The 27,125-nt window shown below is 48.6% G+C and overlaps 1 protein-coding gene and 1 long non-coding RNA gene across 3 annotated transcripts in view; one reads left to right on the top strand and one right to left on the bottom strand.

Moving 5' to 3' along the window:
* Positions 1-5,635: 5,635 nt before the first annotated feature.
* Positions 5,636-22,094, bottom strand: LOC101095998. Of its 2 annotated transcripts, XR_006584220.1 has the most exons (3): positions 21,481-22,094; positions 12,897-13,030; positions 5,636-7,440 (listed from the first exon to the last, which is right to left on the bottom strand). It is a non-coding gene; the product is annotated as an uncharacterized LOC101095998 (long non-coding RNA). The 2 variants fall into 2 exon arrangements; XR_006584219.1 differs by lacking the exon at positions 12,897-13,030.
* Positions 22,095-22,224: 130 nt separating this feature from the next.
* The window catches only part of SLC2A1 (solute carrier family 2 member 1), a 29,182-nt gene continuing 24,281 nt past the window's right edge, over positions 22,225-27,125 (top strand). Inside the window, exon 1 of the mRNA XM_003989965.6 lies at positions 22,225-22,437. Coding sequence (XP_003990014.1) covers positions 22,420-22,437 — 18 coding nt within the window. The 5' untranslated portion in view covers positions 22,225-22,419. The remainder of the gene's footprint in view (positions 22,438-27,125) is intronic.

The following is a 27,125-nucleotide window of genomic DNA, read 5'->3' as shown; positions in this document are numbered from 1 at the left end:
TAACTTTGGCTCAGGTCATGTCTCACAGTTTGTGAGTTTGAGCCCTGCTGTCAGTGCAGAGCCTGTTTTGTATCCTCTGTCTTTCTCTCTCTGCCCCTCCCCTGCTTGTGCTCTGTCTGTCCGTCTCTCTGTGTCTCTCAAAAATAAATAAATATTTAAAAAATTAAAATAAAGAAATAAAATCTTAAAAATACATAAAACTAAAAAATAAAATTGCATCAAAAAATCAAATAGTGATACATTTAACAGAATAAATGCAAGATGTATGTATTAGTTATCTACTGCTGTGTAACAAATTATCCCAAACTTAGTAGCTTAAAACAGGAAACATTTGCTACTGCAGTTTCCATGGATCAGGAATTCAAAAGCAGTTTACCTGCATGGCTCTGGCTCAGTGTCTCTCGTAGGTTGCAACCCAGATGTTGGCCAGAGCTGTGGTCATCTGAAGGCCTGATGTGGCTGTTAGCAGGAAACCTCTGTTGCTCATCACATGGAACTCTCCATAGGGCTGCTTACAACATACCAGCTGGCTTCTCCCAGTGTGAATGATCTAAGAGAGAAAGGGCAATCCAATTGGAACGCCACAGTGTTTTTTTATGACCTAGTCTCCAGAGCCCCACACTGTCACTTCTGCCTTATTGTATCATTTGAACAAGTCAAGCCATCACATCTAGCCCTTACTCAAGGGGAGAATTAGTCTCCAATTTTGAAACGGAGGTATATCAAATAATTTCTGAACATATTTTCAATTTTAATTTTTTATTTTTTTAAGCTTATTTATTTATTTTGAAAGAGAGTGTGCAAGAGTACTGGAGAGGGTCAGAGAGAGGAAGAGAGAATCCCAAGTAGGCTTCACACTGTCAATGCAGAGCCCAATGCAGGGCTCAAACCAATGAACCGTGAGATCATGACCTGAGCTGAAGTCAAGAGTCAGACACTTAACTGACTGAGCCCCCCGGGCACCCCTAAGCATATTTTTAAAACCACCACAACCAGTACATTGAAAACAACAAAACACTGTGAATAAAACTGTGCAAAGATAAAGTATGTTTGTAGATGAGAATACCTGTATGGTATTGTATAGATCTTAGACTGATCTATAGATTCAATACAATCTCAATCAAAACACCAGCAAGATGTTTTTGTAGAAATTAACAAGTTGATTCCAAAGTTACAAAAATGTGAAGGTCTTAAGACAACCAAAACAATTTTGTAAAGTAAGAACAAAGTTTCAGTATTATACTACCTGATTTCAAGATTAATATAAAGCTACAGTAATCAAGACAGTGCAGTATTGATGTAAGGATAGACATAAAAATCAGTGGAATAAACAGAGAGTCCAGAAATAGACCTACAGCTAACGTAGTCAATCAATTTTTTATAAAGGGGCCAAGATAATTCAATGGGGGAAGGATAGGTGGCCTTTTCAACAAATGGGGCTAAAACAATTAAGTATCTGCATGCAACAAAATGAATCTCGACCATCACATCAAATGCAAGAATCAACTCAAAATAGGTCATAGAAATTGTAAGAATTTATGCTATACAGCTTCTAGAAGAGAATGTAGAAGAAAATAATTTTTTTTGTTGGTTTAGGTCAGTGTTTCTTAACCTGGGAAAGGCTCCCCTCCCCCCACCCCCGAAACATTTGGCAATGTCTGAAGACATTTTTGGTTGTCACAACTGGAGGGGTGATGCTACTAAGTTAGTGGGTAAAGGGCAGGAAAGCTACTAAATATTCTGCGATACACAGACAGCCTCCCCCTACAAAGAATTATCTGACCCAGAATAACAATTGTACTGGAATTAAGAAACCCTGAGCTAAGCAAAAGTTTCTTAGATAGGACACAAAAGTCAGAAACCATAAAAGAAAATGAAAAACTTCTACTCTTTAAAAGACATCATTGGGGCGCCTGGGTGGCGCAGTCGGTTAAGCGTCCGATTTCAGCCAGGTCACGATCTCCCGTTCTGTGAATTCCAGCCCCGCGTCGGGCTCTGGGCTGATGGCTCAGAGCCTGGAGCCTGTTTCCGATTCTGTGTCTCCCTCTCTCTTTGCCCTTCCCCCGTTCATGCTCTGTCTCTCTCTGTCCCAAAAATAAATAAACGTTGAAAAAAAAATTAAAAAAAAAAAAGAGACATCATTAAAAAGGCAAAGGCAAGGCACAAATGCGGAAAGCATTTGCAAAACACGTATCAGATAAGGGACTTTCAGCCAGAATACATAAAGAGTTCTGACAACTCAAAGCAGGAAGGCAACCAACTATTTTAATGGAAAAAAGATTTGATTAGACACTTCACCAAAGAAGATACATAAACAGCCAAAACGCACACAACGAGATACTCATATCTTGACATCATTAGTCATCAGAGAAACCCAAACTTAAATCACAATGAAATGCCACTCCATATCCACTAGAATGACTAAAAATAAAAAAATAAAATAGAAAAATTGACCACACCAATGTTAACGAGGATGTGGACAACTGTAACTCCCCTATAATGCTGGTGGGAATGAAAAATGGTCCAACTTTGGAAAACAGTCTGGCAGTTCCTTGTAAAATAAATATGCACTTACATTACACCCATGCCATCCCATTCCTACATGTTTGCCCAAGAGATATTTACCGAGAGATATTTATCGAGGGACATATAAGTGAATGTCCATGGCAACTCTGTTCACCATAGCCAAAAGCTGAAGAGAACCCAAATGCCAATTAGCTGGTAAATGGGTTAACCGTCTGTCGTATATCCACAGAATGGAATTTACTCAGCATACTACTGCTATTGTGATATATACACAATAATATGGATGAATCTCAAAATCATTATGCTGGCTGACGGAAGCCAGACACAAGAGAATGCATATTAGATGATTCCGTTTATAAGAAATCCTGGAAATTCGCAATTATGATGACAGAAAGCAGATCAGTAGTTGCCAGAGGCTGAGAGGAGGGGGAAGGGATTGACTTCAAAGGGTACAGGGAACTTTTAGGGTGATAGAAATGCTTTCTATCTCAATACATATATCGAGGTATAGATATATGTGTATCTATATATATGGGGGCTATGCAACTATACATTTGTCAATCATGTTTTACACTAGAAACTGGAGAATTTTATTGCATGTAATTTGTGTCTAAATAAAACCTATTTTTTTAAAAATACAGGCTTCTTTTTAGACACAAAGCCACCTTCAAGATTGGCCTTGTGGTCAGCAGTGTAGGAGGGGCCTCAGAGCACCAAGGTAGGACAAATGAAATCTTAGGAAGTTTAGCCAAAGGGGAAAGGCACTGAGCACTTTCATGAGCAAAATTTTTTAATTTGAAAGGAGTTCTAATATTATACATTTGAAAGGATTTACTATTTTTGCCCAGTATCATATATATGAGTTACAGTATATGTCCGGTGGAGATTGCTACTAAAGATCTATAAAGGGGGCGCCTGGGTGGCTCACTTGGTTAAGCATCTGACTTCGGCTCAGGTCATGATCTCATGGTTCATGAGTTTGAGTCCCGCTTTGGGTGAGCTTGAGCCCCAGGTGAGCCCCACTTCTCTCCCTCTCTCTCTTTCTGTCCCTTGCTCACTTGCGCCCTCTCTCTTTCAAAAAAAAAATCTATAAAGGGATCACCGTCCAGAGAACAAATCATTTCAGGATCTCTGTTAGTGAGTGCAGATGATTGATATTTAGACCCTGACATGAAGTTCCGCTGATTAGACAGAGGCTACATCCCTCATCTTTAGGGACCTACCTCCATCTGGACCTCCTGAGGCCCAGCACTGTAGGATCTTTGTAAGAATATTCGTGGGGGGCACCTGAGTGGTTCAGTCAGTTAAGCATCCGACTTCAGCTCAGGTCATGATCTTGCAGTTTGTGGGTCCGATCCCTACATCGGATTCTGCACTGCTGGTGTGGAGCCTGCTTGGGATTCTCTCTCTCTTTCTCCCTTTCTCTCTGCCCATTCCCCACTTGCACACTCTCTCCCTCTCAAAATAAATAAATTAACTTAAAAAGTAAAAAAGAATATTCCTGGGATTTCGCTTAGCGCACCATACATACTCTCATACTAATGCCCCTCCGTCCTTTGTTTCTTGCCATTAAAAGCTCTTCGCTAGAAAAGGATCAGAGTTGTAGTTTATGACTAAGGATTGGGTTAAGATTATATTTAGGGTTCTGGTCATGGAAAACCTAACTCCTATTGCTCCTACATGTGTATCTAACACATAGGGAGAGATTAGTATATGTTGTTCAAATAAATGGATGAATGAAAACTGGTTTAAACAGAAGGAATCTGTTAGTTGGCTTCCGGTGGCTCAAACATCAGCGAGAATGGGGAAGGGGGTGCTCTCTATCTCTCTGCCCTGACCTCTGTCTGCAGTGCCATTTGAAAACTTCCCACCACCCACCACCAGTCTGCCAAGAGCCTCCTTGTGCCTCCCTGCAGTGTTCCATAAAAGGGGGGGTCTCCTGGTAGCACCCATGGAGAAGAGAGGCCGCTTCTCCTTCTCAGGAGTAACAGAAGAAATCTTGCTTTTCACTGGCTCTGATGTGCTTTAGGGCCAAACGTGGACAGTGGCTGTGGATATATGGACTGGCTAAAACCAATCAGAACCTTTTCTTGGTGCTGGGGAGTGAGCAACTTCCTGCAAAGAGGGAGAATGGGTGTTTGAACTGTCACAAGGATGTCTAGATTAGAGCTCCCAAAAGGCTCCAGCTTAGACTGAGCAGGAAAAAGGTTGAGTTGTGTTTTTTTAGACCCAGATAAGGAGGAAAAAGCATAACACTTTGTGTCTTGCATTCCACTTTTCAGGACTTTCCCTGAGAACCCAAAATCACCTACCTAAAAACTGTTTTTCTTGGTGTTCTTTGCTCAGAGGAGTATAAGAACACATGTAAATATGCAGGGTTGGGGGAGGGGGAACAAATGTTTATGCACATATTGAATTACGGTAGTAAAAACACTGTCTTCATATGGATAAAAATATGGAAAAACTAAATATTATGAGATGTGCTAGGATACTTAATGATATACAAGAGATGGAAAACAATTTAAATGTTTCAACGCTGTTCTCCACAAATATCACAATGTTTGCATAATCATAAGAACAAATTAAACAGAGTTTGGATTAGGTTAGGAGCAAACGCTGGGGCTGGGATTCAGTGAGATGACATTTCCTTGGAGAAGTGATTTAACTTCTCTGAGCTTCAGTTTCCTCAGATGTAAAACAGAGATCATAGTAACAGCGCCACCTCACAAGGCTGTTGTGAGGCTTAAGCGAAAACTCCATTCATACATTTTTTAAGTGTTTATTTATTTATTTTGAGAGAGATAGTGTGAGTGGGGGAGGGGTAAAAAGAGAGGGAGACAGAGAATCCCAAGCAGGCTCCGTACCGTTAGTGCAGAGCCTGACATGGGGTTTGATCCCACGAACCATGAAATCATGACCTGAGCTGAAATCAAGAGCCATACGCTTAAACGACTGAGCCACCCAGGCGCCCCAAACTGCATATATTTAGTGGAAGTATTTAGGACACGGAGTTTGGTGCACAGCAACCTTTCGCTGTGCCCTGGTGGTTGGGAGGAAGACACGGTGACGGATGCTGTGTAAGGACCAGCCTGGACGCGCATAACCAGCATCAGAGTTTTCAAACAGCTTTATTGAGGTATAACCGACGTACAAGAAACAGCACATGCTTAAATGATACAATCTGACAAGTTTTGACACATGTATACGCACTTGAAACTCTCGCTACCACCAAGATAATGCACATTATCTATCACCTCCGAAAGGTCTTCATCCCCTTGGTCATCCTCCTTGTCATCCCTCCGCCACCCTCCATCCCAGATAACCATGGGTCTGCTTTCTGTCAACACAGATTAGTTTGCATTTCCGAGAATTTCATAAAAATGGAATCACACGTGTTATGTATGCTCTCTCTCTTTTCTGGCTTCTTTCATTCAACTGGCTTTGACATTTGTCCATGTTGCTGCATGCATTACTAGCTCATGCTTTTTCGTTGCTGAGTAGTGCCCCATTGTATAATTTGTTTCTTTAGTCACCTGTCAGTGAGCATGTAGATCGTTTCCAGTCTTTGGCTATGACAAATAGAGCTGTTATGGCCTTTTACCTACAAGTCTTTGGGTGAACATACTCTCTCCTCCATGTTGGGTAAATACCTACCAGTGGGACTGCTGGATTGTAATGTAAGTGTATATATCTTTACAAGAAACTTCCTGGCGGTCAATGTGGCATTCCAACTGCACGCTTTGCGGGTGGAGCCATGCCCGAGTCCATCCTCACCAGAGCTTGGAGCCAGGGGCAGGTCAGACCCCATGCAGACTTCGGTTCCCCAGGATGGGGGCAGATGGTCATTGGACTCAAGATGAGTCTGAGGGGAGCCTCATCTGAAGACGGACGAAGCATGAGCAAGAAAGTAGCCCCAGGTGCCTCCGCAGCCCATCTTCACAGGTAGCCATAGAAGGGAAGTGGTTCATGACATAAAGGAACTGGAGGCAGGAGTCCTCTGCTCTTTGCCTTGTAGCCTCTTCCTTCAGGACCAGGGCTCTGACACCCTGCCTGGCTCCTGGGAACTCTTTTCCGGGGCTGGACTTTGCCCTGATTCCTGCATGCAGGCTGGAGTCCTGCTGTGGACCTCCCAAATCTCTAGACCCAGACCCAGCTGCATCTGCTGACCCTGAGCCTACCCCAGCCCAAAGGCCAAGAGTTCCTAGAGCTCCTACCTGCCTCAGCCTGTCTTTGACCTCAAGCCCTGAAATCGCCCAGTCGCCCTGATGGGGCCAGCTCTGCAGCCTGTCTGCCCCACGCTGACCTCGGTTCTTATGCCCAGAGGTGCTCACACCTGCTGAGCCACCCACCTGTCCTGCCCTAGTTAGGCCTTGGCTTCTCCCACCTGGACTATGTCTCGTCCTCTCCTGGCTGCTCTGCCTGGCCTTTCCTGCTCCAGCCCATTCCCTCCAAACCAGCTGCCACACGTTGTCATTCTAAGACACAAATCTGACCATGTCCCTCCCCAGCTCACAATCCTCCAATGGCTCCCCATTGCCTATGGTGGAAAGTTCTAGTTCCTTAGCCCAGCATTCAAGGCCCTCCATGGACCACCCCTCTGACCTCTCCAGGCTCCACTCCCTCTGTCCCATGAGACTTCCTTGTGCTCTAGCCATTGCAAACCATCTTTCACTGCCTTGATGCTTGCTGTTCCCACCATATGCTACACTCTCTTTAAGTTCCTGTTCCTTCACCAAGAATCAGCCTTCCTTTGGTTCCTCCCTGGGTTTTTGGCACCCTGAACAAAACTCCATGGTGGCAATAGTCACATTATATTACCGTTGTCCCATTGTTGTTTGTTTACCCACTCAGCTGGCAATTCCACGAGAGGCTCTCATCTGCCTAAGGCTTCATCCTGTGTCTGGCACGTGGCACCTATATGTTTAATGAATGAGGGAAGAAACGAATGAATGGCAGAGTGAGTGAGTGGGACAGTGACATCGCAGCACGCACACTGGTGACAGCTTGGGTGGGGTTGGAGCAGGCAAGGGATTGTGATGAACCAGAAGGACTGAATAAAGGCACGAAGACGCAAGGAGATGGCTCTGGCGGGGGGCAAGGAAGTTGTTGCAACAAGGTTCTCCCCCCATCTCTCTGCGTGGGTCCATCCTGTACCCAGGCTGCGTGCTCTGAAATCCTCAGAATCCCTGTCATTTCCTCGTGTTTGTTATTTCTGCTACCCCTGTGAGGAAATGCTCCTTGACCCTGCCCTTGAGAAGAGTTGCTCAGGACTCACCGAAGGCTGTTGGCTTCTTTGTGGGCTGGGGGGTGAGGTGGAGGCGGCACAGCTCACCCCTCCCCTGGGCACCAGGAACTGCCTGGCAGAGGCACCATGGGGAGAGTCTGAGAGCTGGGCAGGCAAGGCCTGAGCCATCTGGGAGAGGAGGTGGGGCCTGTGGGAGAGAAGAATCAGGAAGCCACGGAGTCTGGAGGCTGGGCCACTGGGCGCTGCTGCTGTCTCTGTCTGAGCCCCCCGGGTGGGTTTCCTGTCCCAGTTCTCTTGTACTTAGCCACATTCCTGATGACGAAGCACACCATGCTCTGCCAGCTAAGGGAGCCGGGGCTGATGGAAAGTTCTGTAGGGGGAACGCAGAGTGTCTGCTTTATTCACCACTGTACCTCCAGGACCCAAAACCTTGCCTGGCACATGTGAGGGAGCTCAAGAACTGTGTCTGGTGAACGGACAGATGGATGAATGGACAGAGGGAAGGAAAGTTGTCCTACTTGGGGCCAGGGGAGGAGCATCTCCGGGGTCTATCCCTGGTGGCAAATGTGGCCATCAGAATGTGGGACTCTCTTGGAGAGGGGGAGGGCGTGAGGAGTCCAAGTCAGGGATTGCTTGTATTACCTCCCCACCTTCTCAAGATTTCTGCTCAGATCTTAGAGGTCTGGGATTGGTATTTCAGTGAGGCCTATCCCTGCTTAGAGATAGCCTCCTCCGCAGAGCAGGGGGTTCTCATACCTGGTTGGGCACCAGAATTTCCTAGGGAGCCTTAACCACAGTGATTCCTAGGTCCTACCTGACACCTACTACTCAGCATATTGCTGGGTTGAACGACAAAAATCCGTGTTTTTCTAAAGTATTCTGGGTGATTTTGTCACATGGACGACAGGCATAGGAACTAATGAAACAGCTCTGTGGTTCCCAGACACGCTCAGGCTCTCTCACCGCTGATCCCTTCCTCAAATTCATCTCTCTACCTGCCCCCTCCTCTACCTGGGGAACTTCTGTACATCCTTTCATGCCCAGAAAACGCCACTTCCCCAGGAAGCCTTCCACACCCTTCTCCTACCCAGCCAGGCAGAACTTTTATCTCCTTCCTGTGAATTTCACAACACCTGCCACTCTGCTCAGTAATTATCTAATAAAGGCTGCGCCAGTTTGCACCAGCAGCCTTGGTAAATCCTTCCAAACATCCTTGGAGGTAAATGATGATCATAATGATGATGACAGTGGAAGCAAAGACTGATTAGGGGAAAAGCCTGCTTGAAGCCATTAAATCCTCACAACAGCCAGGTGAGGGGGGTACTATTACTAGCAGGCCCATCACACAGATGAGGAAACTGAGACCCAGAGAGGCAAACGCCCTTGCCCTGGGTCACCCTGGAAGTGGCAGAGCCGGGATCTACCCCAGGCACTGCTCCAGATCGCGCCAGATTGCACAGTCTTACCCACCACACTTCAGCCCTTTTACAAATAAGGACTGAGGCTCAGGGAAATATTGCCCCCAAACTCACCACTTTTTTTTTTTATATATATATAATAATTTTTTTCCAAACTCCCCATTTCCATAAGTAGCACACACATTATTTACACCCAGGAGCCCTGATTCCCGAGCTCCACACTCCCACATGGCCCCTTTTTAAACATGCTGGTAAGGAATCCATAGGCCAAGCCCCATTCTAGGCTCCCTTTCTCATCCCATGACACCCCCAGAGACCAGCCCTCTCCTCCTTCTGGCCTGGCCTGCCCTCTAAGCTCATTCCCATTCATCCTGCCCCACCTTGAGTTCCCTGGAAGGAACACCCAGCCTTGGCTGAGTCCACTTCAGCTGGCAGGCTGAAGTCCGTTCATTGCTGGCAAGTTTTTCTCCATTACTTCCCCATACAGCAATCTGGACTGAGTAGGCTGAGTCTGTAGAGGAAACAAGCCTCCTCCCCTCCCTGGGCCTCAGTTTCTCCATCTGTAAGGCAAACAGTGGTTGCCTTCCAGGGCTGAGAAGAGGCTCTGGTGATCAGAGGACAAGATGCTTTGCAAATACTGGTGGTGGTCCAGCCCCGAGTACCTCACTCCAGTGAGCATGCAACTCAGCACCGTTGCCCTGGCAGGTCACTGAACTTCCCTGTGCCCCAGCACCCCATCCAATGAATGGGATCACAAGAAGACCTTTGCACAGAATCACCATGGGAATTGAACGCGGAAAGGCAGTAGGTACATATAAAGGGCGCCTAACACAGGCGTAATACCTCCCTAGGTAAATGGTAGCAGTTACTAAGTGAAGGGCCCTGCCTCCTTCTGAGGGAAGAGTGGAACAAAGTAGAATCATAGCTGTGAAGTCAAGCACCCTTTTGGAGAACTCCAGCAGTAAACTTGGCTCTCCGTGGTGGGTCCCCAGCCCAGCCATCCCACCCACTGAGAATGCTCTACTGGTCCAGCTGGGTGACAGCAGGGTTTTAAAATCACACTCATGTTTCCAGTTCTGCTATTTATTAGCTGCACGATTGGGGGCAAGTTATTTCCCTTCTCTGGGCCTCATTTTGCCACATCTGTAAAGTGGGCAGGACACTCCCAACCTTGGAGGATCCCGTGAAAGTTACAGGTATCAGGCAAGAGAAAGAACATAATCCTTAAAGCTCTATTACCCCCACATTCTAGATGAAGATTCTAGATGAAGAAATTGAGGCTCAGAAAGGCTCCATTGCTTGCTGGCTCAAGTCCAGGACACTTGCTACCACACAGGAAGGTGTCCCCCAGTTCATGAGTTTTTGAGGCCATGAGGAATGGCTCTGGCTGTTCAAGGCCAAGGACGCAGGGTCCCGCTTTATATGCCTCTCCTTACAACTCTCATTAGTCATAGCCAGCCAGGTCCAGACCTAACTATCAGGCCCTCCAGAGTGGGTCAGAGGGGAAAGAGCCAGACCCAAGATGGGTGTGGCAGCGTGGCAGGTGAGGCCATGTGCCCTGTGACTACCGGAAGACCCGCAGACACCAGACCGGAAAGCAGAGCACTTGTCCCGATCGACCGCACAGCGGGGACACAGTGACCTCATCTCCACTGTCAGGAGCTCAGCTGTCAGCACTGTGTTCCTTTTTACAGCCTGAGTCAGCGGACAGAAACACATTGCATCGCACTGGCTTTGTGTCCACTGATTTTAGACACAAAAGGGCCTAAAGGGCCACTTCTGAGTAAATGACAAGAACTCTCCTTAAGCCTCTGGGTGAGGCAACTTTTAATTTTCTCTCTTCTGAAGACGATGAGATACTATTTTTCACCGATCCAATGGACAAAGACAAAAAAGACAGACCACACCCAGTATTGGCAGAGGACTGTGAGAAGGGCAGGTCCCTTTACACTGGTAGAAGTGCAATGCATACCATGTTTTTTGACGGGTGACTTGGCAACGCTTTAAAAATTCCTGTCCTTTGACCTCATAATCCCTCTCTTGAAAGGATTCATACCTAGTTCTTGGTACAAAGTTGGTCTTCATAGAGTTGTTTACAACTGCCCTCAAATGAAAGCCACCTAAACATTTATCAATGGGAGATTGGTTAAACCAATGATAGTCTATCAGTCAACCATTAAAAGTCAAGCTGGGAAGAATATTCACTTACTGAGAAAGTGCTCCTTATAGATTAGACAACAAAGCAAATTATATTCAGAACAATTTGCATTGATACGAGCAGGCTTGATACGTTTTCCCACATTGGGGTTTGCCCACTTGGAATACTCCCCGTTAGCCCCAGACACAAGGATGTAAGGAAGCCCAGGCTACTGGAGACAGAGGAGAGTGTGACACCACGTGCAGAGACCGGCCCGCACCAAGTATCCCGCTGAATGCACCTGCATGAGGAAATTCAGCTGCACCACAGGGAGCAGAATTGCTGAATCCACAAAATCAGGAGAAATCATATATCATTGCTGTCTAAAGCCACTCAGCTTGGAGTGGCTTAGATAGTGGAAGCACCCCAGTGTTTTCATTTCCTAGATTTTTGAAATGTATGTAGACCCATAGAACAGAGCACCTGTGACCGAGCACCCAGCTCCCGTGTGTGCCACCTGACAGAAGAGCCTTGGCTGAGCCCAGTTAATTGAGTATCTACCACTGGCCCATCACTGCATGGCTTTCGCAAACACCATCACGTACGAGATGGTTAGTAAATATTTATGGAATAAGTGAATAAATGTCTTAGCACACACTGCAGCCCTGTGAAGTAAGAGCACCTTCATTATGACTCAACTGATATTCATTCTTTAGGGAAAAAAATCAGAAAAATGCAGATATTACAAAAGAAGAAAATAAAAATTACCCCTAAGTCTACTACTCGTCATTTCAATTAATATTTAGCCTACATTTGTGTATAGAGATTCATTTACATTACATATGATGTTTACTTTTAAAAATGGTATAAACATGCTTGTTCTGTAACCTGTTTTGTTCATCCAAAAAAACCCTCTTGACTTTCTTTCCATGTCAATGACGGTATATGTCCATTAAACAACATTTTTTTTTTAATTTTTTTTTTTTTTTTTTGGGACAGAGAGAAACAGAGCATGAACGGGGGAGGGGCAGAGAGAGAGGGAGACACAGAATCGGAAACAGGTTCCAGGCTCCGAGCCATCAGCCCAGAGCCTGACGCGGGGCTCGAACTCACGGACCGGGGGATCGTGACCTGGCTGAAGTCGGACGCTTAACCGACTGCGCCACCCAGGCGCCCCTTTTTTAAAATTTTTTTTAACGTCTATTTATTTTTTTGAGACAGAGAGAGACAGAGCATGAACAGGGGAGGGGCAGAGAGAGAGAGGGAGACACAGAATCTGAAACGGGCTCCAGGCTCTGAACTGTCAGCACAGAGCCCGACGCGGGGCTCGAACCCACGGACCGTGAGATCGTGACCTGAGCCGAAGTCGGACGCTTAACCGACTGAGCCATGCAGGCGCCCCTAAACAACATTTTTAATGGGTGCACATATTTGCCTGTGTGCCTCCATCAGGAATCACACATCTTCCTCCGCCCCACCCCCACACAGAGGTGAGCCCTGCCAGCCTGGTATGTGCTCTATGACCCCATCACCTGACTATAGCCAATCAGACCCAAGATAAACATCTCACCCAAACTGGGCTGATATGCTTCTCTTGTCTACAAACTTAGAATCAGGACCAGGAGACAGTCAAATCAGCCTGAGGGTCGTTGAAATGGTCCCACGCATATTCTGGCATAATCTGCCTTGTGGAGACATGCCTGTCTGGGCAGAGAAAGAAGAATAAAGCAGGGATGAGTGACACAGACCATCCCTGTGGCAGCCTCCTCGCTGATGGCACAGCTTTGTCAGCATCCAACTGCCTTTCTGCCCCTGGTTTGTGAGGCACCTCTGTATCCTTTAATAAATTCTCCTTTGTTGGTTGAAGTTGGCTTAAATATGTTGATACTTGCACCCAAAAAATCCCAACAATGATTCCTCTAAGGGTATAAGAAAGATGGGACTCTCAGGCACAGAGGACCTCCCAGGCCTCTGGGAACCAGTGAAAAGAAGAACAAGCCAAGATAGAAGAATATCGCCCCAGCACCTGCTATAAGCAAGGCTCTACCAGCCACCTTCCAATACCAGGTACACAGGATGGAATGCAAGCTGCCTGAGGGCAGGGCTCCATAGCTGAGCAGTCAAGGCCCTCTCTTTATGCCATGGCCTGCACCTTCCAGCCTCAGCAGCAAACATCTATTGGGCACCTGCCATCTGCAGGTCACAGCGTTCAGGGCATAGATGCCCACAGATGCGTGGAGTTCTGTGCACGACTCTGGACAAGTCATTTCTACCTCTCTGGGCCTCAGTCTTCTCATCTGTACATAGGTTGACATGTGCAACCTGAACATCTTTCCAGCTCTCATACCCCTAAATCTAAGCCAGGGTCCCGGTCCCAGTGCTCCAGGAAGAAGGTACATATAACAAGCCCTAGCAGTGGCATCACACCCTCCGAACACCTTCACTCACGGTCTCCTGGAATCCTGCTAACAGCCCCACAAGTCAGGGCTCATTAGGCCAATTTTAGGGTTGTGGAAACGGGAGACTCAGAGAGAGAGAGAGAGAGAGAGAGAGAGAGAGAGAGAGAGAGATGAAGCAAACTGCCTGAGGGCACACAGCTGTTGAATGGAAGAACTGGGGCCAAGTGCTCCCCTGGGAGAAGGAACAAATTACCCTAACTTTTATTATCATAATTTTAAAGATGAGAAAAATTTATATGAGGTACCCAGACCAGTCAGATTCATAGAGACCCAAAGTAATATGGTGGTTGCCAGGGGCTGGGGGTAAGGTGATGGGGGTGACTGTTCAATGGGTAAGGAGTTTCACTTCGGGAGGATGAAAAAGTTCTGGGGATGGATGGTGGTGATGGTTGCACTTAATGCCACCGGACTGTACCTTAAAAGTGGCTAAAATGGTAAATTTCATGTTGTGTATATTTTACCACGATTTTTTTTTTTTAACGAGAAAAATGAGGTCTAGCAAGATCAACAGAATGGGTGTAGCACAGTTTATGAGAGTTCTAGGAACAGACTGGGTTCAGTTCTCAGATCTGCCACTTGTTTACTTGCTTGACCTGGGGCACATTACTCAAGAAATGCACCTTGGTTAACTTCTTTGTGAAATGGAGTGGGTCTGGGATTGGTTATAAGAATTAAAGAAGATAATTCCATGCTGAGCACTTAGCCATGCGCCTGGCACACAGCAAATTGTCCATACACATGACTTCTTTTTTTTTTTAAGTTTATTTATTTTGAGAGAAAGATAGAAAGCAAGTGGGGGGAGGGTCAGAGAGAGAGAGAGAGAGAGAGAGAATCCCAAGCAGGCTCTACACTGTCAGCACAGAGCCGGATGCAGGGGTCGAATCCACAAACCGTGAGATCATGACCTGAGCCGAAATCAAGAGTTGGACCCTTAACCGACTGAGCCACCCAGGCGCCCCACACATGACTTTTTCTTATGACAAGGCCTCTCAACCCAGAGTCAGGAGGGCCTTGGAGGGTACCTGTTACAAGCTCCTCGTTACAAAATGGAAGAGACTGAGGCTTAGAAAGGGACAGTGACTGGCCTGAAGTCACCCAGCAGACCTGTAACACAGCTCAGCATGGCGGAACCACCAACCCTCTCTGAGTCCTCTGTCTCCAGCCAGCCCACGACACTTTTCCTTTTTTTAGAACTAAACTTCCATGGATTTGGGGCATTCATTTCAAGCCTCATGGAGGAAGGGAGGGTTTCTCTGGGCGCCCAACTGGTTTTCACTCTCCCCCTTCTAAAGCATGAGTCAGCTCTGGTATAAACGGTGTGAGTCAGCCAGCAACTCCTGATGAATGTGCGTGTGACTGCCAGGTGGCATCCAGGTGGGGGCTGGGGGAGGGGGGGTGAGCACAGCGTGACACCTGCTGGGTCGAGGCTGCTTGCTTAGGGAATGAGCTGTCTGGATCCCAATCGCCGCACGGTGGTATCCGGCCATTAAGAAGCCCAGGTTTCATACCTTCGATTTGCTACCAGATCTGGTGTGGCGTCTGACTCCTGCGCGTCTCGGTCTCCTCAACCGCGCTGCGGAAATCTGAATAAATCTAGTCTTGCCCTCAGCACAAGGTGTGAGGAGGATGCAAGGAATGATGCGTGGGAAGGTATCTTACACACTTAAAAAAAGTTGCATCAGTATAAAGGGCAATGTTATTTTTCAGGAGAAACAAGTCTCTAAGAACAAAAGAGACCCCGGTCGGGCTGTTTGTTTTTCCCATCAGTCCTTGGGCTTCTCAGGGTCGCTGAGACGCTCCAGTCTTCTTGCTGGTCCTACCTTAGGGTGCCAGATTAATTCCTCGGAAGCAACCTTAACAGAGAGTCTACTGGGCACGAGGCCCAGGGACAAGCTGATGAACCCTCCTCAGTGGCCCCCATAGAGTCAAGACTGTTCTGAGCTCCATTTTACAGAGACAAAACTGAGGCTCACAGAGAGAACACAACATGTCAAAGATGGTACCACTGGCCGGATGGAGCTGAGCCATAAGGCCAACTTCAGGACTGTTCCAGTGCTCTCCCTGTCTGTGGGCTTGAGGAGGAAAGCCCTCATGGCTGCATCAGGTCCCCTCCTTCTAACTCCAGAGACCCCCAGAAAACAACACGTGGAAATCCAAAGAGGTAGATTCCTGCCACCCTGACGTAAATCCAGCTTTGAGGATGTAAAACACAGTTATCATTTTTCAAGTATTGATTATATGCCAGTCACCCGACAATCATTTTCTCACTTCCTATTCTCAATCGGTCTTTGAGGTACGTACTAATATTCCTCTCATTTTACAGTTGGGGAAATCGAGACTCAGAAAGCCTACGTAATATGCCCAAAGACACACAGCTAGCAGATCTGTCTCCAATACCTGTGCTCTCCACACCACATATCACTGACAGACTCCTCACTCATTCATTCTTTCATCCTTTGCTTCATTTATTTATTAAACATTTACAGCCTCTTCCTTGTGCTAAGCAACTAGTTGGACAGAGAGAAGACAGAAGCCTGAGCCCCTGCCCCAAAGAGGTCATTACCTGGGGAAAGATAAGGCTCAAATCATTGTAATCTAATTGATAAGAGCCAGACCCAGGTACATGCTTGTGCTGGTGTTAGGCCAAGTACCTGAACAAGTGCTGCTTGTCAGAGTTTTTTTTACTTTTTTCATCAAGGTGCTAGAACTCACACTTACTACCTGATCTCGGTCAAATTACTTCACTTCCCTGAATCTCGGTTGTCTCTTTTACAAATGGGAGAGGGGCACCTGGGTGTCTCAGTCGGTTAAGCCTCTGACTTCGGCTCAGGTCATGATCTCCCGGTTCATGAGTTCGAGCCCTATGTTGGGCTCTGTGCTGACAGCTCAGAGCCTGGAGCCTGCTTTGGATTCTGTGTTTCCCTCTCTCTCTGCCCCTCTCCTGCTCTCTCTGTCTCAAAAATGAACATGAAAAAAAATTTAAAAAAGAAAATGGGAGAGAAAAATATTTATCTCATCAAGTTCTTGTGGGAATTAAGTTAACTGGAATAATATTGTATCCATTCTTTCAACAACTATGTACTGAGTTCCAGCATGTGCCAGGTACTGTTCTTGGTGCTACAGATGCTAGGGCAAATGGACTTACTTCGTTAAGTAAAAAAAGGAAAAAAATTAATAGAAGCATAATGTACATACAGAAAAGTGCAAAAATTGAAAGTGTATACAGCTTGGTGAATTTCTACAAACTGGACACACCCTGTAACTAACACCCTGATTACAAAACATTCCCAGCCGGGTCAGGGCTAGGATATAGCAAGTGAGGCGCTCACCTCCACAGTAAAATTTAAGGCGGGGTGGGGGGAGGGGTCAAAAAGTTCAGTCATCAAGATAAACAATGTTTCAATGTGGTATTTTTCAAAAACTCAAAGTTAATGTAAAAAAATCCATGATGACAAAATATCTAAATTTTATATGAAGACGGGATTAGTAATGGTACCGTGTTGAGTCATATGAAAGCTCAGGGCAAAAGGAAAATGTCAGTAATGTTGATCCTGCCTTATACCAACCAGTCCCAGCGCTCATATCAGCTCCCCTCATAGTCACTGCCTTCCCTCCAAGGGTAACTATTATCCAGACTTCTAATCCCTCAGGTAAGTTTTGCCTGTTTCTGAATTTTGTACACATGAAATCACACTCTTTTGCATATGGCTTCTTTCACTCCACATTATGTCTGCGAGATGTAGCCATGTGTGGCATGCCTGGGAAAGATGTTTAAACAAGGGAAGGATGCGGTGGCTGGGCGTTTTAGAGAGACCACTATGGTGGCAAGTGGGAGCATGGATACACGGGGGTTCTAGACTGTGCTGGCTCAGGGCCAGCGGGGACGAAGAGGAGGGGGTGGAGTCCAGTGATATTTTGGAAGGACAGGGTTCTTAGGACAGGGTATTAGGAATGAGAGAGAAAGAGGAGTCAAGGAAGATGCTAGATCTCTGGCTTAGGCAATCTGGTGGATAGAGGAGCCATCTCTGAGGTGGGGACCGTGGGGGTGGGTGGCGGGGGAAGATGGATTTAGAGTTAAAGTGAGTGCCAGGTAGGTACCTGTAGAACATTTAAAGGGCTCTCATGGAGGCAGCTGTACAGACAAGCCTGGCGCTCAGGAGAGAATGGAGAAGGAATATATATTCCCTCTTTGTCCTCCAGCATTAGCGAGCAGGTGGTTGCCCCGATGAGAACGCTTGCAGAGATCCGGGGAAGGGTGCACGAAAGGATAAAGAAGGCAAACTGAAAAGTTCTCGGACAGCGGGTGGTTTGAACAGGTGTGCAAATTAGAATGAAAATACTAAACAGAAAACTGTCCTGCTTGGCCCATCAGGCCTTCCTGGAGTCCAACACCGTGTTTACCTGCAGCCTGGGAGGATTTGAGTTGCAAAACATACTCAGGATTAGGGGCGCCCCGGTCCCAGCCAGGGCCAGCCCCCCTTGCATCAGCGGAGGCTTACTCAGCAACGGTTTTTCGCCTTTTCTCCGGGACGCTTGCCTTTAAAGGCAAAAGGCAAAAAAAAAAAAAAAAAAAAAAAAAAAAAACCTCTTCCCGGGCCTCCTTACTCACTCGAGGCTAGGGAGCCGCTAGGACCGCCCTGCACAGCTCCGCCCGAGCCCACGTGCGTGCTCTCAAGCACGCACCCCGGCGCCAGCAGCCGCTGGGCCACCTGGCACCGCCCCTTCAGTCCCAGAGAGCCCTTCCTCCGACTGGCTGGGGCTGGAACTGCTTGGAATCAGACCCAGAAAAAGTCGAGTTCCTTCCAGAGCTAAAGGCAGCCTCCAGGGAACAAAGCTGCCAGTGTGAGCACAGCTTGGGGTTGAGGGGGAGTGGAGGGGGCCCTAAGTCCCTCCAAGCTGAGCACCAGGACTCCACAGCCTCCTTTTCAGCCTTCGTTAAAGCCTTGGGGTAGGGGAGGCTTGAGGGGAAGCTGAGATTTCCTTCGGTCCTTCCCCTACTCAAAAACCCTCCATGGCTCCCCAACGCTCACTGAATAAAGTCTTAACTCCTATACCCTGGCATTTGAGGGGCTTTATGACCCCAGCTCTTCCATAGCTCCAGTTCTCCCTAACTTGATCTCCTCTCTCTCCCAAGTCCCTACGTGGCAGCCACAGGGGCTGCCTAGGAGGGGTCTGTGGTTTAGGCTACACCTTCATGACCCCTTCCTGGCATTTGCTCATGCTCTCTCTTCCCTCACATCCCAAACTTGCAGGCTCAGATGCCATTTAGGCTTTTTCTCTGGTGTTACCTCTCTGGTTGGAGTTAAATCCTGTTTTCCAGGACTCAGCCACCCCCCAAAATAAACTAGCCCACCTGAGAATCTAACCTCTGATTCAGTTAATAGCTTCTCATGAATTTACCTCTAAAAGGCAGCCTCTAGGGGGGGTCATAAAACTTTTACAGAGAGAGAACACCCAGAAATGGAATTTCAAGCAGATAACGGGGGGTCTCTTTGGGCAGGTATGATGAAGTGGGGTGAAGGTAAAGCTGTTTTTCTGGCCACTCTGCTTTGTCTTCTAATGCTACCCTGACCACGGGAAGGGGATTTGATTTGACATTATTAATTAGTACTGTTTATTTGGATAAACTTTTACACATATCCATTTTTCCTCAGGCCGATCCAGGAGGAAATTGTTATACCTATTTTACAGATATGAGTCTTGAGGCTCAGAGAGAAGGGATTTGCTCAGTGATGTTTGGCAAATAAATTGCAGAACTGGGACTCAGGAGTCTGAATCCAGGGGTCCACCATCAGTCTCTGAGTATGGTCTAGAGATTCTTTCTTCCTTTTAGCAATTACTCTCTCTCTACCTGCTGTCTTTGCACATGTTCTTCCCTCTTGCAAGAATGGCCTTCCCTATGATCCACCTGGTGAACTCATGTTCAGCCTTCTAAACCCTGCTCAGCATGCCCCCTCCCTTCCCTGAAGCTCTCTACTCCCTCTCCTTCTTCTGGGGTACAAGTTCTGCTCCTATGCACATTCTTATCCCTGTACACTCAACTTGGTATTATTGCTGTCCATTTCTCCTCTTCCATCCTTTCCAGTTTAGGGGCTCCATAAAGCTAGCAACAGACACATATGCGTCTATCCCTGGGGAAGTGACCAACACAGGGCTGGTCTAGAGAAGGAAAGGCAGCCTGATGGTGAGTGTGACCCATGGGCTGAGTGAGACATACTCACAGCTGGGAAGAGGCATGAACAATAGACTGAATGTGCTTGGAAACAAGGAGCTATGGAGAATTTGAGCAGGGAAGTGGCAAAACCAAAAAGGTACTTAAGGAAATACTAGAAGCGTTGGCAGGAAACAGGCAGACTAGCTACTCATATGATCGTTCATTATCACCTGCCTTCACTCCTTCACCATGTGTCTCCACCACAGAAGCCGTCCTCAGGGTGCTCCATCTAGGGGAGGATAGGAAGGACCAGCAGCACACTAAGAAACACCAAAGGTATGGGGTGCCTGGGTGGCTCAGTCAGTTGAGCGACCTACTCCTGATTTTGGGTCGGGTCATGGTCTCATGATTCATGAGTTTGAGCCCCATGAACTCTCTCCCTCTCTCTCAAAATAAATAAACTTAAAGAAAGAAAGAAGGAAAGAAGGAGGAAGAGAAAGAAAGAAAGAAAGAAAGAAAGAAAGAAAGAAAGAAAGAAAGAAAGAAAGAAAGAAAGAAAGAAAGACGGGCCCAAGGGTAAAGAAGATAAAGATTCTCTCTTGGGGGACTCTGGGACACTTTCCAGAAGCCCCATTCCAGAGGTACTTTGTGCAGTCTGAAGCATTCTGGCACACTGAGGGGGGAAGTGGAGGGAATCGGGCAGAGGGAACAACCCGAGCAAGAGTAGAGATGTAGAAAATGCCGGTGTGGAGGTGAGGCAGAGCTGGTAAACTAAGCAGGCTGGGCCTTGCTCCCTCTCCGGCAGCATCAGTCACACAGGGCATGACAGTGAAGGTCAGGAATGGAGGTGAGACCAGAGGAGCAGAGGCCCTGCAGACAGCAGGGAGGGAAGGAGGACGGGGTGGTACAGAAATTGAAATCAACACGACTTGGTGGCCGCTGGTACCTGAAGAAGAGGTACCCCCAAGTTTTCCAGGCTGAGCAGCTGGTTGACCACAGAAATAGAAGCCGCCGGCAGGTGTGTGTCCAGAAGGGGCCTGCTCCCCCTTCCAGAGCTCCGGGCCCAGCCAGGGTGCCCCCTCTGCAGCAGTGGACACACAGCCCAGAGAAACGAGTCCAGGAGTCATGTGGTCAGCTCAGCCTGCTCCTTTCCAGCTGAAAGTAACCTCTCTCTGTCCCTCTCCACAGGAAAAGGGACGCTCTGCCTAACCTCGGGACTTTGGACTGGGGGTCTTTGCCTTCACTGTGTCTCAAGTAAGACACAGTTTAGAAGAGGAAAGAAGGTGAAGTAATACCACTACCCCTAAGGAGGACTTGCTGTGTGTCAGCAAGCGCTGAGTACTTCATGGGCTTATCTGGAAATTATAACTCTCACGACAGCACATGAGGTTGAAGGTGGTATTAATTCCGTTTTACCCGTAAGAAAACCGAGGCTCAAAGGCCAGCACGTTGCCTGGGATCATGCTAGGGCTGGTATACAATAGAGCTGGCTTAAACCCAAGGCCTCCTGTGCTCTTAGCGTTCGTATTTTTCACACTTACCTGTTGCCATAGACTCACATGTCCTGTCAGGAGTAGAGAAGACTTCACAAAGGAATGATGCGAAAGCCCAGAGAAAAGGTGGGTATGGATTTTCAGGCAGAGGGCCCAGCCCGTGCGAAAGCAAGGCTTGGCTGGCAAACAGGAATGTTGGGGGTGGACGGGGGTTAGGAGAAAATCTCGGAGCGAGACCTCCTGTAGTTAGTCTAACAAATACTTAAATAGCACTTAGCACGAAACAGGCACTGTTCTAAACACTTTATAAATATTAACTCACTTAATCTTAACAAACCTATGAGGTGGCACTATTATCATCCTTAGTTTACGGAAGTTATCTGGCGGCGGAGTAAGGACTCCACAGAGTCCTCGCTCTTAAGCGCTACCCTACGCCGCTCCCAATTTGCCGTACAGCCGGGTACCAGCTCCACCATTTTGCTAGAAGTCCCTGAGGCTCAGAGAGGTGTGCACACTTGTTTAGCGTCACACAGCGAGGGCGCTTCCTGGGACCCAGGGCACGGGCAGCGGGAGAGATCCGCCGCCAGAGCGAGGTGCGGACAGGGCGCCTTCCAGCCCTCATCCCCCGACCCCTCCCCCACCCTTGGCCCCCTCCCCGCGAGCCCCGCCCCGGACGTGCCCCAGGCCCCGCCCCCAGGCTCTGCCCACACACCCCACACACACCGGCAGCGCCAGCCAATGGCTGGGGTCCTATAAACTCTACCGTCCGCGCGCTCGAGGCAAGAAGCTAGAGGTAGCCCCGGCTAGCGCGGAGGTCGTGGGCCGAGGGTCTTGGGAACGAGCTCGCCAGGGAGCAGGAGGCCAAACGACCGGAATCACAGTCGGAGTCTCGGAACCGGAGCAGAAGCCTGAACCGGAGAGCGCCGCCCGTCCGCCCGTCACCGCCCGCGCACCCAGCGCTGCCAGAGCCTCCGGCGCAGAGCGGCCATGGAGCCTAGCAGCAAGGTGAGTCGCTCGCTCGCGGCGCGGGCCCTTCCCGCCCGGAACAAAGGCGCAGACCCCTCCGACCCTCCGCCTTCCCGAACCTCCCCCGCCGCCCCTCCGCGCTGTGCGCCCGAGGAGGGCGGCGCGCCTCTCTGAGCCTTCCTCGGCGCTGGCCTGCAGCGCCGCGCTCTGCCGGGGCAGGGGATGCGGGTGCGGATGGGTTCGGGATGTGGCGGGCGCGAGGGCGCCGCGTGCGTAGTTGGCGCCCGCATTGAGTATCTGGCTTCCTTCCGGGGGCGCCGCGCCGTCCACGCGGCCCGGCGGGGCCAAGGCACCCAGGGCCCTGGCGCGGCACGTCGCTCACGATCTCCCCGGCGGAGGCCCCGCGCCGACTCCTCCCGAGGCGGGGGAGGGGGCTCGAGCGCGGCGCCCATTGGCTGAGCGAGCCGAGCCCCCGGCCCGGCCCCGGCCCCGGCGCGCGGAGGCGGCGGGACCCGCCCCCACTCGGCAAGCTCCGAGCCGGTGCTCCCCTTTCCCGGGGGGCCACACTCCGCGCGGCCTGCTGCTTGGCGCTAGACACGGCCTCGCGCGGTCCCGGAGCCAGTCCTCCGAGGTTCCGAGGCGGAGGGCACTTTTCTCAGGCCGGGGCTTCAACTCCAGGATGCCCGGCTCCAGGGCGGAGAAGGAAAGCCGGCCTCCGAGGCCCTTCTTTCGGCGTAGTGCAGGCCCCAAAGCTTTGCCAAGTACCGGGGAAAGGAGCTCCAAGGTGGCACGTTTCCCTGCTCGGGCGGGGCTGGCGAGGGCCGGGTCGAGAGAGCACCCGGGAGAGTGCGAGCCCCTGGGGACCGGCCCGGGAAGGGGTCCCTAGCCGCCACGGAGAGAGAGGAGCGCACGCCAGGAGCCCGGGGTCCGGCGGGCACTCCGTACTCTGAAGAGATGTGGTCTCTTCCTCGGGGGGCGAACAACTGCCTAGATAAGATCTCTTTTTTTCGTCTGTAAAGAGGCTTGTCCTGCAGGGGATCTTTGTGACTTTCCCAGAACGGTTCCTTTTCAACAAATATTTGTTGATCTCCTCCTGTGTGCAGGGCATTGTTTCTTCCCTCCCTTCCCCCTTGTATAGGGTACTTTCAAGTGACTTTTTAATTTGAAGAGCTCCCTCTTGAATTTTCCCAGCTTCTTGGCAGGGGGAGGCACGAGGGTGTCTCCCCCCGTCCCCCCACACCCCTTTTTTTAAAAAGTCTGGAAGGCGGGGAGAGGACTGAACTCTACACTGCCCTTCCTATGGGCTGTGGAGGTGTGAGCGGGACCCAGCGGGTCTTGCCTGGGCAGAGTGGCGCCTGACGCTGGGCTGTCCTCTCAAGGGGTACAGACGATCTCCTTCATACCTGTTGAATCCAGACAGCTTGTGTCACCCCACCCTGGCCCTTGGGCTTGAGTTGAGACCCTGAGTCGGGAACCCCACATTCATGGGTGAGCCATTATGCTCGGATATGAATATAACAACATAAAAATAAAACAAGAAGTGAGTTTTAGCTGGTGGTGAGGGCTTGAGACCTTCAAGTCCAGATACTTGCTGTTTTATCTCAGGGCTCTGATAGGCCACTTAACCCCTCTGAGCCTCAGTTTGTCTTCTGTAAAAGAGAATGGCTTTTTTTTTTTTTAACTTCCTCAACAGTAAGAACTGTCCTGTTCAGCAGGACCTGGGTGTTTATTTGTGGAGTGGATAAATGAACATTCTGAGCAGAGACAGAAAAGTGCAGGAGAAAATCAATAGCCACTTACAGTTTACTAGGCTCTTGGCTAAAATACCATGGTGTCACTGACCCTCCATATAGCCCTGCTGGTTCACAGGTCTGGAGTTCAGAGAAGGGAGGTAATTTTCCTGAAGTCACACAGTTAGTAAATGGCGGGGCTGGATCTAAACCCAGGCTGGTCAGAAAGGGCTTTCAGTCTCCACTGCTCCCTTTCACCACAGCCTTTCTTGAATTTTGGGCTGAAGGGAGTTTGCCTAAACTCTCAAAGGCTGCCTTGTATGAGCTGGTTCTCAATGCTGTAGCTGGTAGGTGTTTTTCATGCAATACGCTCCAAACTTGACTGTCTGCCCATCAGTAAATAATTTTGGAGCACCTCCTTCTCGGTGGTTTATTTAAAAATTCGTGTATATAGCCCTGTTACGATAGTAGACTATATGACTACATAAAATAGAAATTTAAAAAGACACAGGTGACAATTATGGTAAAAAACCACACTTTTTTCCCCCTCCTAAACCCCGTATAGGTCATTTGTGTACATTCTGGAATAAAACTTTTTTTCTTTGGAGACTGCTGATTTGGTCAGCAAGCACAGCCCTTTTTTGTGCAGGATGTTAAGACTGAGGCCTAGAAGGGTTATGGCCCTTACCCAAGGTCTTTTAAACCAGGCGTGTCTGACTCTGAAGTTTTTGGTGTTTTTTTGTTTTTTAATTTTTTAATTTTTAAAAATTTTTTAAATAGCCTCTTCACCCACCGTGGGGCTCAGACTCACAACCCCAAGGTCAAAAGTTCAGGTTCCACCGACAGAGCCAGCCAGGCGCCCCTGAAGTTCTTCCTGTGTGTTCCCCTTCATCTCCTAGGCACTGAGAATAGATTCAACTGACTTCCCTGTGTTCTGTCGTGTCCTCTGCGCATGGGGCTGAACTTAACTGAATGGGGGGACAGGTTGAATGCCTCCCCTCCCAGCCAAGGGTTCACTCATGCCCCCTCTTGGGCAGCAGGTGAGCCCTCCCCTGGGACATTTCATGCAGCCCTTTGCGAAGAATTCCTGGCTAGTTCCCTGTGGTGCCCTGGGTCTCTGCGGGATCTCTGCTATCTTGCCTTCCAGATGAAGGAGAAATCAGACATCTGCAGGGCCCCTCAGCTCCTCAGTGGTATGAAGAGCTTAGACTTTAGAAGTCCCGTGGATGTGGTTTTGAATTCCAGTTTAGCTCAGTTCCCTCATCTGCAGAGTGATGTAATTTTTTATTAGAGTGTCTGTAAGAATTCAGAAAAAAATGTGTCTGTCCCCATAGATGCTCCATAAATGTTCCTTGCTTCTTTGGACTCCTATGATGCATTAGACTTACCTTGGTCCCAGGTGACCTGTACCTGGGTGGTGGCCTCTGTCCAGAAGCCTGGCGTTCTGACAATGTGAGCTTTTGGGGAGCCCCAGAATCCCCAGGCCACGAGTGTTGGTTGGTTGGGTAAATCATTAAAGATCCCACTGACCAATTCTTCTGCAACAGGGTTTGTTGGGAAGCCAGGTTGCAGAGGTAGCACCTGGCTAGAAGTGCCGGGCCCAGACATGGGTCAGCTAATGTGGCTGCGTTGTCTCGTCTGTCTCATCTGTGAGGGAGATATGAGCCACAGTTGACATCACCGTCCAATGAAAAGTGACTTTCCCAAGGTCACACACTGAGCCTCCTACTGCAAAACATGCTGCCAGCCTTTCTAGGAAGACATGAGAGGATAAAGGAAAGTTGGAGCAGGAAGGGACTTTTAGGTGCATGACCCAGCCCTCCGTTTGACAGATGGGGAAAATGAGGCCTGAGAAGGAAAAACTTGTCCAAGATAAGGGTGTCACAAAAAACTTGTGACGTTCCACAGTATTAAAAAAAAAAGATGCTTTTTCCACACCCTTGTGTTCTGTGCCAACCCTCCATTCACCCCAGATGAACAAGAATTCCCACACTCCAGGACTTGCCAAGCTCCTTCTGGGTGCAGTAGGAGTTTCAAAGGTGGATTAGATAGGGGCACCCGGGTGGCTCAGTCAGTTAAGCGTCTGACTCTTGATTTTGGCTCAGGTCATGATCTCATGGTTTGTGAGTTCAAGCCCCTCATCGGGCTCTGTGCTGACAGTGGGGAGCCTGCTTGGGATTCTCTGTCTCCCTCTCTCTGCCCTTCCCCCATGCTCAAGCATGCTCTCTCTCTCTCTCTCAAAATAAATTTAAAAACATTAAAAAAAATTTTTTAAGAACAGTTTTTTTGGGTGCCTGGGTGGCTCAGTCATTTAATCATCCAACTTTGACTCAGGTAATGATCTCCTGGTTTGCATCGAGCTCTCTGCTGTCAGCAAGGAACTTGCTTTGGATCCTCTGTCCCCTTCTCTCTCTACCCCTCCCCAGCTTGTTCTCTCTAACCGTGCGCTAAGTAAATAAACTTAGAAAAAAAAAAGTCTTTTTTTTTAATGCTAATTTTTTTTATTTATGTAAAACCGACTGAGCCAGCAGGCACTCCCCCCCCCCAATTTTTTTTAAACAAACGAATAAATAAATAAATAAGAGTTGGATTAGACATAACTTGACAGCTGAAACCCTTCTGTGAATGGAAATAAAACATGTCCTCACAAAAACACGACCTTGGGGAAGTGACTTTCCTCAGAGCCTTGATTTCCTTCCCTGGAGATGGAGCCTGCTACCCCGTGGCAGATATGGTGAAACTGGCCAAGTGCCCCACCTCAAGGGGGAGGCTGTTGAGGTGGGAAGACCTTTTGTTGGGTCATTTTGGGTGCACGGACAGTATAAACATATCCATGATGATCCTTGTCCCATGCTGAGCCATTTGGGGACCCAACTCTACTTGCCCCAGAGCTGGGTCAGTCCCAAATCCTCCATAATCAGCTTGTGACTTCTGGGAGCTCAGCTTTACCCAGTGCCTCCTGGTCACGAGGTGTAGGGCCTAGAGCTCTTCTCTGGC

The sequence above is a fragment of the Felis catus genome, chromosome C1 (genome assembly GCF_018350175.1).
Source record: "Felis catus isolate Fca126 chromosome C1, F.catus_Fca126_mat1.0, whole genome shotgun sequence".
NCBI lineage: Eukaryota > Metazoa > Chordata > Mammalia > Carnivora > Felidae > Felis > Felis catus.
This window is presented reverse-complemented; position numbering and strand designations above follow the sequence as displayed.